Source organism: Anolis sagrei, chromosome X (genome assembly GCF_037176765.1).
Source record: "Anolis sagrei isolate rAnoSag1 chromosome X, rAnoSag1.mat, whole genome shotgun sequence".
Taxonomy (NCBI): domain Eukaryota; kingdom Metazoa; phylum Chordata; class Lepidosauria; order Squamata; family Dactyloidae; genus Anolis; species Anolis sagrei.
In genome coordinates, this window is record NC_090034.1 from 103,238,945 (window position 1) to 103,259,990 (window position 21,046).

Here is a 21,046-nt window from a genome sequence, read left to right on the forward strand (position 1 = left end):
TCTGGGGAACCCAGGTTGAGACTCACTGTTCTAGAAGCATTCTCTCATGTTTCGCTTCCTCACTACTAGAAATACTGTTAGTTTGGGTTGCTGTAAGTTTTTTGGGCTGTATAGCCATGTTCCAGAAGCATTCTCTCCTGACCTTTTGCCTGCTTCTATGGCAGGCATCTTCAGAGTTTGTGAGGTCTGTTGGAAACTAGGAAAATGGGGTTTATATGTCTGTGGAAAGTCCAGGGTAGGAGGAAGAATTCTTGTCTGTCGGAGCTAGGTGTGAATGTTTCAGTTGGCCACCTTGATTAGCATTTGACGGCCTGACAGTTTTTAGGTGTGGCTTGTTACTGCCTGGGGGAATCCTTTGTTGGGAGGTTATTAGCTGTCCCTGACTGTTTTTTGTCTTGAGTTCCCTGTATTTGAGAGGGTCTTTCATTAATAAGCCCATTTACCCAAGAGTTTTCAGGGCACAACCTTTGTGTGTGTGTGTGTGTTATACTTTTCCTTTTGAATCAAGTTGAAATTCCTATGTGTCTCTTTGCCATGTAGTAGTATGTTTTAATGAAAGATCTCTTGCACTTTTCCTGTAATTAAAAATATCCTAAACCTGTTCCTATTCTCCACTTTTCCCCAGGGAGACATGCTGTCTATCCAGTTGTGAAGATCAGTGACAACTGAGCTGCTGTCGGTCCACGCAACATGGGAAGAGCCATCTCCGCTGTCCTGCCCATCGTTAATGTGAATTGCTAGCAGTCACCTGCCCGTTATTGCGATTGCATGGAAATTCAGCAGGCATTAATACTCCGGGAAGCTGCCAAGGGTAACAGGATGTTTGGACGATGATGATGGCAAGGAAGCAAGATGTCCGCATCCCCACCTACAACATCAGTGTGGTCGGATTGTCTGGGACGGAGAAAGAGAAAGGGCAGTGTGGCATTGGGAAATCGTGCCTGTGCAATCGCTTTGTGCGGCCCAGGGCAGATGACTTCCACTTGGACCACACTTCAGTCCTCAGCACCAGTGACTTTGGAGGAAGAGTTGTCAACAACGACCACTTCTTGTACTGGGGGGAAGTGGTGCGTTCCCTGGAGGACTGTGTGGAATGTAAAATGCACATTGTGGAACAGACTGAATTTATTGATGACCAGACTTTCCAGCCTCACCGCAGCACAGCCCTCCAGCCCTATATCAAAAGGGCGGCTGCGACCAAGCTTGCATCTGCAGAAAAGCTCATGTACTTTTGCACTGATCAGCTCGGGCTGGAGCAGGACTTCGAGCAGAAACAGATGCCGGATGGGAAGCTGTTGGTAGACGGCTTTCTTCTCTGTATCGATGTCAGCAGGGGCATGAACAGGAACTTTGATGATCAGCTCAAGTTTGTTTCAAACCTGTACAATCAACTCACGAAAACGAAAAAGCCCACAGTGATCGTTCTGACAAAGTGTGACGAAGGGGTGGAGCGGTACATTAGAGATGCACACACTTTTGCCTTAAGCAAAAAGAACCTCCAGGTGGTCGAGACGTCTGCCAGATCCAATGTGAACGTGGACTTGGCTTTCAGCACTTTAGTGCAGCTGATAGACAAAAGCAGGGGCAAGACTAAAATTATCCCTTACTTTGAGGCTTTGAAGCAGCAAAGCCAGCAGATTGCGGCTGCGAAAGATAAGTATGAGTGGCTGGTGAGCCGCATTGTGAAAAACCACAATGAGACTTGGTTGAATGTCTCGCGGAAGATGCAGTCCTCTCCAGAGTACCAGGATTACGTCTATCTGGAAGGGACGCCGAAAGCCAAGAAGCTCTTCCTGCAACATATTCATCGCCTCAAACAAGAACATATAGAGCGCCGGAGGAAAATGTATCTTGCTGCTTTGCCTCTCGCTTTTGAAGCCCTTATTCCAGACTTGGATGATATAAACCATTTGAGCTGCATCAAGGTGGAGAAGCTGTTGGAGTCGAAGCCGGACTTCTTAAAGTGGTTTGTGGTTCTTGAGGAGACTCCCTGGGATGCCACCAACCACATCGATAACATGGAGAACGAACGCATTCCCTTCGACCTGATGGAGACCTTGCCTGCCCAGCAACTCTACGAGGCCCATCTTGAGAAACTGAGGAATGAGAGGAAAAGGGCAGAAATGAGAAGGGCTTTCAAAGAGAATCTGGAGACTTCCCCTTTCATAACCCCAGGAAAACCTTGGGAGGAGGCGCGTAGTTTCATCATGAACGAGGACTTTTATATGTGGCTCGAAGAGTCGGTCTACATGGATATTTACGGTAGACACCAAAAGCAGATTATAGAGAAGGCTAAGGAGGAGTTTCAGGAGCTGCTTCTGGAATACTCAGAACTGTTCTATGAACTGGAGCTTGATGCCAAGCCCAGTAAAGAGAAAATGGGCGTCATCCAGGATGTCTTGGGCGAAGAACAACGATTTAAAGCATTACAAAAGCTGCAAGCCGAACGAGATGCCCTGATTTTGAAGCACATCCATTTTGTGTATCACCCAACAAAGGAAACCTGCCCCAGCTGCCCAGCTTGCATAGATGCTAAAATTGAGCATTTGATAAGTTCCAGGTTTATAAGGCCTTCTGATCGCAATCAGAAAAACTTACTGTCAGACTCCAATATAGATAGAATCAACTTAGTCATTCTCGGTAAAGATGGACTTGCACGTGAGTTAGCAAATGAGATCCGAGCTCTTTGCACAAATGATGACAAGTATGTGATAGATGGAAAGATGTATGAGCTCTCCTTGAGACCGATCGAAGGTAATGTCAGGCTTCCTGTTAATTCTTTTCAGACGCCAACGTTTCAGCCCCATGGTTGCCTCTGTCTTTATAACTCCAAGGAATCTCTGTCATATGTTGTTGAAAGTATTGAAAAGAGCCGAGAGTCCACTCTTGGCCGAAGGGACAACCACTTAGTTCACCTTCCTCTGACCCTCATCCTGGTGAACAAGAGAGGAGACACGAGTGGAGAAACCCTGCACAGCCTCATCCAGCAAGGGCAGCAGATTGCCAGCAAGCTGCAGTGCGTCTTCCTCGACCCAGCTTCTGCTGGCATTGGCTATGGGCGTAATATTAACGAGAAGCAAATCAGTCAGGTTCTGAAAGGCCTGCTCGACTCGAAGCGCAACTTAAACCTGATGAGCTCGACAGCGAGCATTAAAGATATGGCTGATATTGATCTTCGGATAGTCATGTGTTTGTTGTGTGGAGATCCCTTCAACGCGGATGACATTATCCTCCCAATTCTTCAGTCCCAAACCTGTAGGCCTTCCCATTGCGGGAGCAGTAATTCTGTGTTACTTGAATATCACATAGGACCACACAAGAGGCGTATAGAACTCTCCTTGCTTTCGTACCATTCCTCCTTTAGCATTAGGAAAAGCTGGCTAGTCCATGGCTACATTTTGTTTTATTCAGCTAAGCGTAAAGCCTCCCTGGCTATGTTACGTGCCTTCCTTTCTGAAGTGCAGGATATTATCCCTGTTCAAATCGTGGCACTCACAGATGGCTCCTTAGATGTTCTGGACAACGATTTGAGTAGGGAACAGTTGACGGAGGGAGAGGATATCGCCCAGGACATCGAAGGAAAGTTCACAACTATCCCTTGTAGTCAACCTCAACATAAACTAGAAATCTTCCACCTGTTCTTCAAGGACGTGATGGAGAGGAAAAACATCATTGAAGCCACCCACATGTACGATAACGCTGCGGAAGCCTGCAGCACCACGGAAGAAGTGTTCAATTCCCCTCGGGCCGGCTCCCCCCTCTGCAATTCGAACCTTCAGGATTCGGAGGAAGACATTGAGCCTCCGACCTACAGCCCTTTCCGAGAGGACACCTCATTGCCCAGTTTGTCCAAAGATCTTTCTAAACTTTCCATGGAGTTGGAGGGGAACGATGGTCTTTCCGTCTTTTCTGTTATGAGCACTTTTGAAAGCAAGCTGAACAACAAAGTACCTCCACCAGTGAAACCAAAGCCCCCGGTCCATTTTGATATTACCAAGGGGGATCTTTCTTATTTGGAACAAGGGCATAGGGACGGGCAGAGGAAGTCCGTGTCATCCAGCAGTTGGCCCCCAACGGATGGCTTTGACCCTTCCGACTATGCAGAGCCCATGGATGCGGTAGTCAAACCGAGGAACGAGGAAGAAAATATCTACTCAGTGCCCCACGACAGCACCCAAGGCAAAATCATCACCATTCGGAACATCAACAAGACCCAGTCCAACGGAAGCGGCAACGGGTCAGACAGCGAAATGGACACGAGCTCCTTAGAACGTGGCCGCAAGGTGTCTATCATTAGTAAACCAGTGCTGTATCGGACAAGATGTACGAAGCTCGGGAGATTTGCCAGTTTCAGGACCAGTTTCAGCGTAGGAAGCGATGATGAATTGGGCCCCATCAGGAAGAAGGAGGAAGACCAGACCTCCCAAGGTTATAAGGGAGATAATGCTGTCATTCCATATGAGACTACCGATGAAGACCCCAGGAAAAGGAACATCCTCCGAAGCTTGAGGAGAACAACTAAGGTAACGTACTGATTGTTTTTTAAAGGCGAGTTAATTTCTATAGTTTGACAGCCTCTTAACTCATTAATTCCAGTTAATATTAAAAACTTGGCTCTTCCAATGTGCCTTTGGAGAATGACCATATCTCCCATTTCTGTCTGTTCCATCTACAGTGTCGTCCTCATGATGACGACACTTTCCTCCATCCTTAATGAAGGCCTAACCCCACTGTTTGTCCTTTTTGGGCTCCTCCCTCACAAATACATTTTTTCCACTTCTATCTCATCCAGGGTTTTATTATTTTATCTTGCGCATTTAGCCCGCCCATCGTGTTCGACTTTTCATTATGTTATTTTGCACTGTTTATTTTATCCTGTTACATTATGTATTTTATTGTGATGCACTTTTTCATTTTATTTTGCTGTATTGTTTTTTCAGGCTTCCCCGAGTCCCCTTTGGGGAGATGGTGGCAGGGTATAAATAAAGATTATTATTATTATTATTATTATTATTATTATTATTATTATTGACACAAAAGCACAGTATGTCACAGCAGAACGAGATCTCGATGCTGGATTTCGTATCACAAAATCACAAGTCGAACACTTCCCAAGCGTCTAGGACTGTGTGATGTATTTTCGAATGTAGCCTTTTGCAGTTGACAGATCGTGATTTTGTCGATGTTTACTGTTTCCAAAGGCCGGCTGAGATCTTTTGGCATGGCACCCAGTGCGCCAGTGACCACTGGGACCACCTGTACTGGTTGATGCCAGAGCCTTTGCAGTTCGATTTTGAAGTCTTGATAGCGGCTGAGTTTTTCCTGTTGTTTTTCCTCAATGCGTCTGTCACCCAGTATGGCGACATCAATAATCCAGACTTTTTTCTTTTCCACAATCGTGATGTCTGGCGTATTGTGTTCCAAAACTTTGTCAGTCTGGATTCGAAAGTCCCACAGTATTTTTGCATTTTCATTTTCTACGACCATTGCGGGTTGTAATTATTATTATTATTATTATTATTATTATTATTATTATTATTATTATTGCTTTGGAAACTGAGCGACAGAGTAGAGATGGGTGTCAATTAAGAAAACTCCCATGTATTGCAACAATATTTGCAATATTTGAATCTCCAATAAAAACACTTGTTTGCCCAATACATTTCATGAAAACTATAAATAGGAAATATACATATGTTGTTTTTACTCTGTATGTTTTGTGATATTACTTGGGAACCGCTCTGAGTCCCTTCAGGGAGATGGAGCGGTATATAAATAAAGTTTTATTGTTGTTATTATTATTATTATTATTATTATGGTGGCACAGCGGGTTAAACCATTGAGCTGCTGAACTTGCTAACGGAAAGGTCGGCAGTTCAAATCCGTGGAGCGGGATGAGCTCCTGCTGTTAGCCCTAGATTCTGCCAACCTAGCAGTTTGAAAAACATGCAGATGTGAGTAGATATTGATCTACTCACATCTGCATGTTTTTCAAACTGCTAGGTTGGCAGGTACCACTTCTGTGGGAAGGTAATGCTCCATTCAGTCATACTGGCCACATGATCCATGGAGCGGGACGAGCTCCTGCTGTTAGCCCCAGCTTCTGCCAACCTAGCAGTTTGAAAAACATGCAAGTGTGAGTAGACCAATAGGTATCATTTTTGTGGGAAGGTAACGCTCCATGCAGTCATACTGGCCACATGATCCGTGGAGCGGGATGAGCTCCTGCTGTTAGCCCCAGCTCCTGCCAACCTAGCAGTTTGAAAAACATGCAAATGTGAGTAGATCAATAGGTATCACTTTTGTGGGAAGGTAATGCTCCATGCAGTCATACTGGCCACATGACTTTGGAGATGTCTATGGACAACGCCAGCTCTTTGGCTTAGAAATGGAGATGAGCCCCACCCCCCTGAGTCGGATACGACTAGACTTAATGTCAGGGGAACCCTTTACCTTTACTTTAGACATGATTCTGGTTCAGTGGTTGCCATTTTAGCCAAGTTTTAGTGAGAAATAGATTGTTATCATCGTTTTCCCACTTGTGCAGCCTCTAGATGATCATCGTACAAAACTGCCAGCAGGTTATCATTCCCTGGTGAGCATGACATATTAGCCCTGTTCCTGTTGCCATATTTTGAGATGATTGCTGCTAATTATCTCCTCTGATCAAGATTTGAGATGCCTGCTTAATAATCATTATGGAAAAATATATTTCAGTGAAAGATTTTAAATTACATCTCTTGTTAAGTATCTTTGCGTCGAGCCTGGCTTCTGGAAACACTCTGAACAAGGAGCAGTTGGTCCCTTAAGGATTGATTAATTTTGAAGGACAGTTGTCTGGAATGCAGGGCGAGCCTTGTATTTAAACTCGTTATTTATAAACGTAATTATTCCGAGAGGTAATGACTTGCAGTGTCCCATCTAAAATAGGCAGGGAAGTCAATCAACCTTCGCTTGTATGTGTAGAGAGACCTATTTCTTCCCCCCATGAGTTTTAATAGTCCTATCTTCTCAAACTTTGCTCTCAGCGGAGTTATTTTCTTAACCTGGGCCTTTTGTCGAGGGCTTTTCCCATTGCAGCACAAAAGGCTACTGAACAGAAGTAGGTTCGTTTCTTTCATGCAAAGACTTTTGTCTCTTGAAACAATGTCGTGACTGCTTTGCAAAACAGTGGTGATTTCATACTTGCGGCAGCTGTCCCTTTGCCAGCAGGGTAGACTTCTTCTCTTCATTGGCATTAGAGGCCTGTTCCTGGAAGAGCGGGGAGGGGGGGGACACAAACAAAGGCCGAATGGTCTGGTCAAACTCTTTCTGAGGAAGCTTTGAATAATCGTGTAGATTTTTCAGAAGTGGGAAAAAAAAGAGAGAAGGTTCTGTTATTTTGCTTCAGAATTCTGTTGCGGCTTTTACAGTGGACGTTGCGAATAGGAAAAGTTGGGAGCCTATTTTTAGAAAATCATGCTCAGTCCTGAATCACACAATGACTTCTTGGATCACCCAGCGGGAAAACATCTCTGGATGAGAAAGTGTGTGAATATCATTAACTGGGTTGTTATGTGCTTTCCGGGCTCTATGGCCATGTTCCAGAATCATTCTCTCCTGACGTTTTGCCTCCATTTATGGCAGGCATCCTCAGAGGTTGTGAGGTCTGTTGGAAACTAGGAAAATGGGGTTTATATATCTGTAGAATTTCGAGGGTGGGAGAAATAACTCTTGTCTGTTTGAGGTTGGTGTGAATGTTGCAATTGGCCATCTTGATTAGCATTGAATGGCCTAGCAGTTTTTAAGGTCCCCAAATACTTAATGAAGGCACCCAGAAGATTCTGCAAAGCAAAGGTTAATGTCCCTCCCGGGTAAGGTGGTAGGGAAAATGCAACAAGCGTTTGTAGGTACTGCCAGAAATCTGACATAAAGATATAAAACAAAATACATTGAATTCCTTTGCAGAGCAAAGGAATATTCTCTATCATCTCTTTTGGTGTGAACTACACACATTGAGCTACACACATCAGAAGCCCCCTGTGGCGCAGTGGGTTAAAGCACTGAGCTCCTGAGGTTGTTGATCGAAAGGTCACAGGTTCGATTCCGGGGAGCGACGTGAGCTTCCGCTGTCAGCCCTAGCTTCTGCCAACCTAGCAGTTCGAAAACATGCAAATGTGAGTAGATCAATAGGTACCGCTCCGGTGGGAAGGTAATGGCGCTCCATGCAGTCATGCCAGCCACATGACCTTGGAGGTGTCTACGGACAACGCTGGCTCTTCGGCTTAGAAATGGAGATGAGCACCACACCCCAGAGTCAGACATGACTGGACTTAATGTCAGGGGACTACCTTTACCTTACACACATTGTAAAATGTGATGCCATAAAAATAGGGAAAAATTCTGATATTGAGGTGCCCTTCTGGTTCCACATATGAAATTTGGTGTTTTAAAAGCAAAATGAAAAATGTATTGTCGAAGGTTTTCATGGCCGTAATCACTGGGTAGTTGTGAGTTTTCAGGGCAGTAAGGCCATGTTCCAGAAGCATTCTCTCCTGACGTTTCGTCTGCATCTATGGCAGGAATTCTCAGAAGTTGTGAGGTCTGTTGGAAACTAGGGTTTATATATCTGTGGAATATCCACGGTGGGAGAAAGAACTCTTGTCTGTTTGAGGTAGGTATGAATGTTGCAATTGTCCACCTTGATTAGCATTGAATGGCCTAGCAGTTTTTAAGGTCTGGCTTCTTACTGCCTGGGGCAATCCTTTGTTACAGGGAAGAGGGATCAACCTGGAGATATCCTACCCTAGGCTTCCTTTAAAAAGTCCCTCTTCCTTCCCTGGGAAGTGGGAGTCTCCTTAAAATGCCCTGGAAAACTGCCTGCTGCAGGGAAAGAGCATGTGCACCTGCAGCTCCTGTCTCCTCTACAGTAAAAACAGCTTTAATGAAGCATTAAACCTGAAGCAAAAAGGAGGGGGAGGGGAGGCACTGCTCTAGTGCCTCCAAACCAAGAGAGAAGAGAGGGCTTTTTAAAGGAAACCTAGGGTAGGATACCTCCAAGTCATTCCTTCCCTGGGAAGTGGGAGCCTCCTTAAAATGCCCTGGGAAACTGCCTGCTCCAGGGAGAGAGTACATGCACCTGTTTTTACTCTGCAGCTCTAGAGTAAAAACAGCCTTAATTAAGCATTAAACCCAAAGCAGAAAGCAAGAGGAGGGGAGGCACTGGTCCAGTTCTTCCAAACCAAGAGAGAAGAGAGGGCTTTTTAAAGGAAGCCCAGGGTAGGATATCTCCAGGTTAATCCCTCTTCCTTTCCTGGGAAGTGAGAAAGAGCATGTGCACCCAAAGCAGAAAGCAAGGGGGGAAAGGTACTACTCCAGTGCCTCCAAACCAAGGTGATTAGCTGGCTCCGATTGTTTCTTGTCTGGAATTTCCCCTTTTTGGGGTATTGTTCTTTATTTACTGTTATGGTGAGCTTACCCATCCGAACGCATCTCTCCTTATGAAGCATCTAGGAACTTAAGATCATCTGGGGAGGCCCTGCTCTCGATCCCACCTTCTGTGCAGGCACGCCTGGTGGGGACGGGAGACAGGGTCTTCTCCCCTTGGCTGTGGAACAAACTCCCTAGGGTATATTAGACCCCCCCCCCCCAAATTTCCAAAAAAGAGTAAAAAGTTGGCTCTTTATGCAAGCGTTTAGAAATACAGCGCAATAAATAATTATGAACTACGAAGAATGAACATGAAACAGTTAGACAATGCTACCGGACAATGAGTTTAACAGGACGATACTGGTGATAATATGTTTTTAATGGTTTTATATGGTTTTATAATATTATGTTGTATGTTCTAATTGTATTTTTATGAATGCTGGCATCGAATTGCTATCTCCTTGAGTAGTTTTATGATTGAGAAAGGCTGGCTACAAGTACTGTAAATAAAATAAATAAATAAATAAATAAATAATAATCACCTCCCAACAAAGGATTCTCCCAGGCAGTAAGAAGCCAGATCTTAAAAACTGCTAGGCCATTCAATGCTAATCAAGGTGGCCAATTGCTACATTCACACCTACCTCCAACATACAAGATTTCTTTCTCCCACCCCGGACATTATTCCACAGATATATAAATCCTATTTTCCTAGTTTCCAACAGACCTCACAACCTCTGAGGATGCCTGCCATAGATTCAGGCGAAACGTCAGGAGAGAATGCTTCTGGAACATAGCCATACAGCCTGGAAAACACACAACAAGCTAGTGATTCCAGCCATGAAAGCCTTTGATAATACATATCATTAACTCTTCCTTTCCAGTGGAGGACAATGAAACCTGTGTGTGCCGCTTCTGTATCGTGGCACTTGCTTGAATGGCCGTTGAAGGGAAGTTGGTAGATTTCAACGTTTGGGGAGAGGAGAGTGAACTATTTAAGCTTTTGACTATTTTCCCAAAATGTTGTTTGTAGGAATTCTAGCTTGTCAGAATAACAGGACAGAAATTCTTTTTGTGATTTATACTAATGGTTTATATGTGATTTACACTAATTGTATTGTTTTTGTTTATTGCTTTCTTGTTTTATTGATGGGTTGTTGGGCTTGGCCTCATGTAAGCCATTCCGAGTCCCTTGGGGAGATGGTAGCGGGGTATAAATAAAGTTATCATTATTATTATTATTATTATTATTATTAATAATAATAATAATAATAATGGGATGTGTTGAAGGCAGGGGAAATCCTTATGGCCCAGGAGGCAAGGATGGTGCTAACCTGCTTCAGAATCAGCAAAGGGAGCACAAGTTAACTGCTGGTAAAAAATTATTAAAGCTTAAAGCTGATGCAAGAACAGTTAGCTTTTGTTGACGTCCCTCTCTTTCTCTCGCTCGCTCGGAAGTCCTGGGAGTGCATCTCAAATACTTCCCTGTTCAGAGTGAAAAAAGGCAAATTAGGTGAAGAGTTGTACTGTTACGGAATCAAAAGTGGAGTGGCATGGGAATACTTGGCGGCATCTCATTTTTCAAAGTAACACATCCCTTAAACAAAGACCAGAATTAATAGCCTTTGGAGCTCTTGACATTTCAACAGGTAAACTCTCTTTACGAATCCTTCAAGTAAAAGCCATGCACTGCTTTCGTTGTCACCAGTGCTGTGCTTCGCCTTTTCGGCCTCCATGCTCAGAAGCAGCCTGGTTGTGTGTTTTGGACACACAACCTTTTGGAAAGGCATGGCTTCCTGAGAAGAGCCAAAAACCTAGGTTGTTGTAGGTTTTTTTGGGCTATATGGCCATGTTCTAAAGTCAGGAGAGAATGCCTCTAATAGAACGAATATAGTTTAGTCACCTCCTATCTCTATTCCCCAGCAACGCTCATGGGGGTGTGGGTTGCAGAATTAGGGATTTGCCTTTTTTTTCAAATTGGAATGTAACCTGGATTCATTAGAAATATTTATTTATTTATTTGATGCACTTATTAACCGCCATTCTCAGCCCATTAGGGCGACTCATGGCGCCCTAGAAATATATTATTCTAATCAAACTGCTTGATATTCTATTTATATCCAGAGAGGTGAGCAAACTGCAGGAAGAAAGAGGGATTGCTCAATTCCCAGATTGATTTGATTTAAGAGCTTAACCTTAATTGGTTGAATCACAATTTACAATGGTAGTAATGAGCACTTGTGATTCCTACATTTGCTCTCTTTTTCGTGGAGGCACACGATCGTTTGATGCCACCTCTAGTTATTCAGGGATGCATTTTCCTTGGAAGGCAGGTAATCACTGAGCAATTAGTTTGAATTGCTTTCCCATTAATTTCCAGTTCATCAAAAGCTGGAAGCCCTTGCATTTAGGGCCAGATTCCTTGTTGTTGAAGTCTATCCCACCTCCCCCAAAATTCTCTATCTTTCCACTTGGAGAGAGGCAGAGCTGTAAGAGGTAGAGTGTGTATATGCACTTCAGGTGCATCTCTTGCACAATAGGCCTAATAAAGCTACCACCCATCTCCTCAAACCGCAGTTAACATACCGTATATACACGAGTCTAAGCCAATACCAATAAAATTACATTAATTGTGGCACCAGTAGGTTAAATGTTTTTGAATATTTTCATAAAACTGTAATTTAAGATGTCTGTCCATCTCTGATTAAACCATTATTCTAACCTTCAATGTAAATGTGCTTACATATCCTTCCAATAATAATAAAGACAGTAAAATCTATATAAATAAAAATGTAATGTTTGTTTGTGGGATTAACAGAACTCAAAAACCCCTGGACGAATTGACACCAAATTTGGACACAAAATACCTATCAGTAATCATCACTCATAAAACACTGAAAACACAGCAGAAGGGACTTAAAAAGCCAAAAAACCAAAAAGACACTACAGCGCATGCACAAAAATGACTTGCCCTGGCAGACAAAATACCCAATAGCATATCCACACTCTCTTCTGGACTCCAGCTCCCAGCATCACCTAGACCAGGCCCTTTAGAAGAGGAGGATGATCCAAATGCACTGCTTCCAAGCTGCAAGCTTTCTTCTCCTTGGATTTCTTTGAGAGCATCCCAATCTCTGCATATTTCCAATTTCCTATTTCTGGACTACAACTCCCAGCAATCATCTATATAGATAGATTAGATAAAGATAGATAGATAGGTAGGTAGATCAATCAGGAGGACTGCTGAAAGTTGCAGTCCAAGACTATTCTTGGACTGTAAAGAAGGAAGAAATAGGAGAAAGGGGAAGGGAAAGAAAAGGGGGAAAGGAAGGGAAGAGGAAGAGAAAGAAAGAGAAAAAGGGAAGGAAGGAGAGAAAGAAAGAAGGAGAAAAAGAAGGAGGGAAGGCTGGCCACAGCAACACGTGGTGGGTACAGCTAGTAATAATAATAAATGTAATAATAAAAAGAGTAAAATAATACATGTAATAACAACAACAACAATAGAGTAAAATCATAAATGTAATATGGCCTTATACTTCCTACCTATTACCCCGGGCATCCCTCTAATAGCCCCTGGAAATGAGCAGCCACACACCCGTACCTGCTATTGCTGTTAGCCTGTTATAGCACTGTACTTAATTCCCAGTCCCCTCATATTTTGAGTTTGCACTAGCCTCAGCCCGCCCTGGCCTTTTAATTACTCTGAACAGGCAGGATTATTTTTATATATACGTGTGTGTAATTGTAATAATTTTATGCTTATGTTGTTTTTTTAATTTTGTTATGCTGTTTACTCTTTATGTTTTGGTGATGTTGCTTGAGTCCCCCTCAGGGAGATAAGAGCGGTATATAACTAAAGTTTATTATTATTATTGACACAAAAGCACAGTATGTCACAGCAAACGAGATCTATATGCTGAATTTTGTATCACAAAATCACAAGTCGAACACTTCCCAAGCATCTAAGACTGTGTGATGTATTTTCAAATGATGCGTGCAGATCTAAGTCAGGTGGCCTTTTGCAGTTGACTGATCGTGATTTTGTCCATGTTTATTGTTTCCAAATGCCGACTGAGATCTTTTGGCACGGCACCCAGTGTGCAGTGACCACTGGGACCACCTGTACTGGTTGATGCCAGAGCCTTTGCAGTTCGATTTGAGGTCTTGATAGCGGCTGATTTTCTCCTGTTGAGGTCTTGATAGCGGCTGATTTTCTCCTGTTGTTTTTCCTCAATGCGTCTGTCACCTGGTACGGCGAGATCAATAATCCAGATTTTTTTCTTTTACACAATTGTGATATCTGGTGTGTTGTGTTCCAAAACTTTGTCAGTCTGGATTTGAAAGTCCCACAGTATTTTTGCATGTTCATTTTCCATGACCTTTGTGGGTTTATGGTCTCACCAATTCTTTGCTGCTGGCAGGTGGTCCTTGTGACATAAGTTCCAGTGAATCACTAAATAGAGTAAAATAATATATTTAATAAAAAATAATAAATAGAGTAAAATAATAAATTTTATATAATAATAGTAGTAGTAGTAGTAGTAGTAGTAACAGAATAAAATAATAAACAACTTTGACTTGAGTCTTATTGATAACATTGATAATCTTGTATATTTTATTGTCTATGTTTCTATTTTAATTGCTTGTACTGTTGTTGTTATTGCTTGTATTGTTGTATTCGGGCTCGGCTTCATGTAAGCCACACCGAGTCCCTTGGGGAGATGGTGGTGGGGTACAAATAAAGTGTTGTTGTTGTTGTTGTTATAGTATAAGTCGAGTGGGGCTTTTTCAGCCTTAAAAAGGGAAGAAAAACTCGGCTTATACTTGAGTATATATGGTATATTTTTGAGATCAGAAATGACCAAAATCTGACCTCACATTGTCATTTGCACTCCCCATGTGCCAAAATCATGGCAGAATTGCCCGACACAAAGGTATATATAGTATTCCTAGAATATAAGTTGTATAACTAGTTTTGATGATTATATCTTTTACCTGGATTATTTTTCTTTTTACTGAATGCTTCAAGGAAATTTTGAAATTGAATCTAAATATTTCAAAATCCAGGTCAAAATTTATTTTTTTTTCTTTAAAAAAATCATTATTTTTTTTAAGTTCTTGTGGGTTTTTTTGGGCTATATGGCCATGTTCTAGAGGCATTTCTCCTGACGTTTTGCCTGCATCTATGGCAAGCATCCTCAGAGGTGAGGTGATTATTTTTCTCAAACCTGCTTCATCCCTTGGTCATTGGTTGGCTTGAGTTCACTGCAGACTTCATATGAAGGATATATTTCCTTGGTAGCCAGCATAGATTAACAAATAAATTGGCAAAATCAGAGGCGCACAGTCCCTTCATTATCAGGCTTGGTTCCCAGGTCAGAAATTCTGCAGGTTGTCAGACATCAGGTATAGCAGACCATTTCTTATGTGCCTCTCCAGTTGGTAGCAAGTCCCGTGCCCCCCCCCCCCCCCCAGCTGTGTAGTAGTGTCTTCGTTGGCTTATAAATATTGTTCAAGCTGTTACGTTTTATGGCCTTACATGCCCATCTGGCCTTACACAATTATTTCATAATTTAAAACGGTACAGTTAACCTGGAATATAGTTCCCCGTTGCACTTAGAACACATGACACCTCGTAAACCTCATTGTGTGAATTGCTCTGCAGAGTATTGAAATACCTCTAGTTTCTCTTCTCGTGTGCCTTTACTCTTTTCCTGTGCCTCCAGTTTAGCTGGAAAGCATCAGCATATGGGCATCCTAAGCTTCTGCTCCTTTTCTAGGTTTTGTATCATGTGAAAGGAAAGATCAGTCTAAGATTACATTCCATCTCTGTGATTCTTTTCCCTTCTATTATTTTTCATGTTGGATTGCTGTGAGTTTTCCGGACAGTATGGCCATGTACCAGAAGCATTCTCTCCTGACGTTTTGCCTGCATCTATGGCAGGCATCCTCAGAGATTGTGAGGTCTGTTGGAAACTAGGAAAGTGGGGTTTATATATCTGTGGAAAGTCCAGGGTGGGAGAAAGAACTCAAGGTGGCCAATTGCAACATTCACACCTGATTAGCTTCCCATAACAGTAAATAAAGAACAATGCCCCAAAACAGGGGAATTCCAAACAAGAAACAATCAGAGCCAGCTAATCACCTCCCAACAAAGGATTCCCTCAGGCAGTAAGAAGCCAGACCTTAAAAATTGCTAGGCCATTCAGTGCTAATCAAGTTAGCACTAATCAATCTGTCTCTGTTTTATCTCATCTGAGTTTTTAATCTGCTTTTAATCAGCTTTTCTTTTATCCATTACATGTAGCTTGCCCGTGTTATTGTGATTGTGCTTATTGTAATCTTATATTGCTATGTTTTCATTTGTTTTATGTAATTGCGTTATTATTGTTCATTATTTGCATTTTCGGTTTTATTTTATGTAATTGTTGTTTTGGGCTTGGCCTCACGTAAGCCGCACCGAGTCCCCATCGGGGAGATGGTGGCGGGGTACAAATAAAGATGATGATGATGATGATGATGATTATCATTATTATTATTATTATTATTATTATTATTATTATTATATTGGTCAATTGCTACATTCACACCTACCTCCAACAGATAAGTTTTTTCTCCCACCCTGGACATTATTCCACAGATATGTAAACCCTATTTTTCTAGTTCCCAACAGATCTCACAACCTCTGAGGATGCCTGCCATAGATGCAGGCAAAATGTCAGGAGAGAATGCTTCTGGAATATGGCCTTACTGCCCTGAAAACTCACAACTACCCAGTAATTCCGGCCATGAAAGCCTTCGACAATACATTTTTCATGTTGCTTTTAAAACACTCAATTTCATATTGGGAGCCAGAAGGGCACCTCAGTATCAGAGCTTTTCCCTATTTTTATGGCAACACATTTTACAATGTGTGTAATTCACACCGAAAGAGATGATAGAGAATATGAACTGCTCTGCAAAGGAATTAGATGTATTTTGTTTTGTACCTTTATGTCAGATTTCTGGCAGTACCTACAAGTATTTATGATTGTTGCTGTTTCCCTACCATCTTACTGTGAGGGACATTAACCTTTGCTTTGCAGGATCTTTTGGGTGCCTTCATTAAGTATTTGGGAGCTCCTTCAAAAAATGATGAAGATGCTCTGTATTGTATTGTCAAAGGCTTTCGTGGCTGGAATCACCGGTTGCTGTAGGTTTTTCGGACCACATGGCCTCCTGGCTTTTAGAAAAAAATTAAAATCAGGGTTTTGAGATCAGGCCTTCGGACAGTAGATGTATGTAGCATTTTAGAGGGACATTGACTGGAACGGCGATTCAACTGACGAGACTGTTTTATTGTTTTAATGCTTGTTGATGTATTGTTTTAATTGTGATTTATGTTTAATTGTGGTTTTACTATTGTAATTTTTTGTATTGGCATCGTATCGGTGCCCAATGTAAGGCATTGAATCTTGTCATTATTTATGTGTAAACCTCTTTGAGTCCCCCCAGGGGTGAGAAAGGCGGCATATAAATACTGTAAATAAATAAATACTGTATATACTCGAGTATAAGCCTAGTTTTTCAGTCCTATTTTTAGGCTGAAAAAGTCTCCCTCGGCTTATACGCGAGTCAAGGTTATTTATTATTTTTCTTTCTTCTTGTTTTTTTTTTACTTTATTGTTGTTATTGCATTTATTATTTTACTCTATTATTGTTATTGTTACATTTATTATTTTACTCTATCATTGTTATTATTACATTTTTTACTCTATTATTACTGTTACTATTACATTTCATTATTTTACTCTATTATTATTATTATTACTATTATTATTTTATTCTATTTATTATTATTGGAAGGATACGTAGGCATGTTTACATTGAAGAAGGTTAGAATAATGGTTGAATCAGAGTTGGACAGTCTTATGTTGAATTGCAGTTTTATGTAAATATTCAAAAACATTCTACCTAATGATGCCTCAATGCAATTTTATTGGTATCTAATTTTATTTTGAAATTTACCAGTAGCTGCTGCATTTCCCACCCTCGGCTTATACTCAAGTCAATCCATTTCCCCAGTTTTTTGTAGTAAAATTAGGTGCCTCAGCTTATATTTGGGTCGGCTTATACTCGATTATACACGGTAAATAAAATGTTCTAGAAGCATTCTCTCCTGACGTTTCACCTGCATCTATGGCAAGCATCCTCAGAGGTTGTGAGAACCTCACAACGTGGCCACATAGCCTGAAAAACCTACAACAACCCATGCTCTGTATTTTTCTGCCGGGTATCCCAAGTCTTGTTTTCATGGCCTTGAGCCAGTAAACAAGGACTCGTGAGGCATATTCTTAACAATCCGTAACACTACACTACAAATAACATTCTTTGTGACTCTTTTGTGAAGGCTGGGATGAGGTTCCAATACCTGCTGCTTTTATAGGAACCAGGCATGCGAGAGGAAGTGGGAGGCCTGCCTGCCTGCCTGCCCTTTATGGTCCGTGCCGTTATATTCTTCCTGATCGACCGCATGAGCATACCGAGAGAATTCCATTGTGTCAGATCCCACCAGCATGGCCAGCACTTAAAATAGTGATGTTTAAGAGTAGGAGCGATAGGATAAATCTGTCCTGGTGTATGCCTTTGCCTCCTTAGATCTAAAGTGTGTGCTTGTCTTTGTGGTGCACAAACTGTTCCCGAAGCGAATAAGAGTTTGAAAGGCTGAATGATGTTGGAATGGTGCGGAATTCTCTTCCCCGGAACGCCTGCTGCTGCTGCTGTGTAACATTTTAATGGCTCCCTAATGACAGGCACATGCCTGGCTGAAGGCAGCAGGCTTGAACCACTAGACATCTGGCAAACACTAAGGGAATGGCATTTCCAGCAGGAACCAGTGTGGTTAACCCTTTGGCTGACAGAAGCCCAGGGTCTTTGTTGGGGAAAAAATGGGAAGCTTGCCTGGCTCTTCGTCCACTTAGCACTGTCTGACTGGAAGCCTCTTTTCAATTAGGCATCTCCACTCTAGCAGATGATGCTAGAAATAGATCCTCACTTACTTACTTAGGTGATCCCTAGTTGTCCAAGTATAATGGTCTTCCAAATGTAGTGTTTTGGTGGTGGATACGTAGGTGACTGTGGAACCCTATTCTTGCCCTGCATGTTCTTCCACAGTGAGGGCATCGGTTTCCAGGGCGAAGGCAGTCCTGGTCAGGGTTGTCTTGACCCGCCTTCCTCCCTCCGTTCGTGCCTCTTCGAATACTACAGCACTGCTGGTCACAGCTGAGCTCCAGTTAGAGCTCTCGAGGGCCAGGGCTTCCTAGTTCTTGGTGTCTATGCCACAATTTTAAAGCTTAGCTTTAAGCCCATCTTTAAATCTCTTTTCCGTCCACCAACATTCCATTTTCGATTCTTTAGTTGGTAGTAGAGTAACTGCTTTGGGAAAGGGTGGTTGGGTATTCAGAGAACATGGCCAGTCCAGTGGAGTTGATGGCGTAGGAGCATCGCTTCATTGATAGTGGTCTTTGCTTCTTCCAGCATGATCATCATCATCATCATATTTAATTACTTATTAATCGCCCTCCATCCAAGAATGCTCTAGGCGATTTACAGCTAAATTGTAAAAGATAAAATACATATATACAGAATTTAAAATTTAACAGAGATCGAATGCTCTGGTAAAAAGCCAGGTCTTAAGTGCTAGAGTAAAAGGCCCTAAGTCACGCATGACTCTCATATAGGGCGGCAAGGAATTCCATAAGGCAGGGGCAGAAATAGAAAAAGCCCTGCGCCTGGTACTTTCCAAGTGCACTTCTCTAGGATTCGGTATATAGAGTAAGTTGCGTTGGGCTGGTCGTTGCAGTCTTCGATGATGGGAGAAGGAGAGGCGGTCCCTAAGGTACGATGGGCCTTGACCGTAAAGAATTTTAAAGGTCAGAACTAACATCTTATACAGGCCATGGTACTCAGTTGGAAGCCAATGTAAATGTTACAGCACTGGTGTTATATGGCATTTCATAGGCGTTCTTGTGAGTAACCTGGCTGCCGCATTCTGAACAATACGGAGCTTTCGGGTCGTAGACATCGGAAGGCCAACATACAGGGCGTTGCAATAGTCCAGCCTAGACGTGACCGTAGCATGGATGACAGTTGCCAGAGCCTCGTCAGATAGGTAGGGTGCCAGTTGCCTCGCTTGTCGTAGATGGAAAAAGGCCTGACATTTGTTCACCTGTCTTTCCAAGAGATTTGCAGGATTTTTCAGAGGCAATGCCTCAATCACGTATCTAAGCCAGTGTTTCTCAAACTCTGCTCCTCCAGGTGTTTTGAACTTCAGCTCCCAGAATTCCCAGCCAGCTTACCATCTGTTAGGAATTGTGGGAACTGAAGTCCAAAGCATCTGGAGGAGCAAAGTTTGAGAGATACTGCTCTAAACTGTGTCCTTTCCCTTATGCACATGGTAGTGGTTAGTACTGAGTGGGGCCTGAAGGGAGAAAGGTATGAGTGATTTTTTTTTTTTGGTCATGCCAGGAACAACTTGAGAAACTGCAAGTCGTGTCAGGAACAACTTGAGAAACTGCAAGTCGCTTCTTTTTTTTTGCATAAGTTATTCTGGCAGCCGTTGATAAGTGATTGAACCGGGGGGGGGGGGGGTTTACCACATTTGGCCGTCTGCAAGGACATTGCACAGGGGATGCCCGGATGTTTTGATGTTTTTACCATCCTTATGGGAGGCTTCTCTCATGTTCCAGCATGAGGAGCTGGAGCTGATAGAGGGAGCTCATCCGCGCTCTCCCCGGATTCAAACCTGCTACCTTTTGGTCTTCAGTCCTGCCAGCACAGGGAAAGGGTAGTGGAGTGAGTGGGCCTACCCTACTTTTTTGGCTAAGTAATATCTTTTCTCCAAGTTACCTTGTGTTTAGGGGAAGATTGATTCTAGAGGAGGTCACAACCTTTGCCTTGGCCTGGTGAAGGACTCTGGCATTTCATTCTTAATCATCCTGAGACGATGCTAGTGAGGGAAGTAAGACCACAACTCTCTCATGGGTCATTGTACTATTTCACTTCGTTGCCAACCTTGAACTGAGAGCTGGAGAAAACATTTCAGAAGCTGAGGGGAAATGGATGGCTTCAGGATTTTGTCAGCCTTCCTCCTGCTGTGCTATACATCATTAAAATGATGTTCGGTGTGAGAACTTTTCCCTGATTGAAGGCACCACAATTACACTTTCCTATCTCATCTCAGTGCTCGATCTTTTTTATCTCTTTTTTACTGCTGAGATGCTGATTGCAAATTGCTGGTGCTTTTAAAAGGCTGGATTCTTTTTGTTGTTTCTTCAGACCATGATCAAATGTATAATGCTGTTTGTAGTGGCTGTTGGATTTGTTTGTTAGTAGCAGAATTTCAGGATGTGTTCTGTAGGCATCTTCTTGGAGAGTGAGTTTACTTAATCTGCTCCTGAAACTTTATCTTGTATGGGTTTAACTTTTGCTGCTACACAGTTTTCTGTATGTCTAACAACAAACACACAAAAACTAGATGTCTCTTTACCTGCGCTTGTCAAGGACATAAATGTGTCATTTTGTTATTCTAAACCTATATTATTAGTAAATATTTTTAATATTAAAGGAACTGTTGATTTGTCAAAGGCTTTCATGGCTG

The 21,046-nt window shown here is 42.4% G+C and overlaps 1 protein-coding gene across 1 annotated transcript in view; it reads left to right on the forward strand.

The window, feature by feature from the left end:
* The window catches only part of LOC137094971 (rho GTPase-activating protein 35-like), a 118,111-nt gene that overhangs the window by 46,652 nt on the left and 50,413 nt on the right, over positions 1 to 21,046 (forward strand). The window contains exon 2 of the mRNA XM_067461046.1: positions 626 to 4,523. Within this exon, the coding sequence (XP_067317147.1) occupies positions 831 to 4,523 (3,693 nt within the window). The 5' untranslated portion in view covers positions 626 to 830. The remainder of the gene's footprint in view (positions 1 to 625; positions 4,524 to 21,046) is intronic.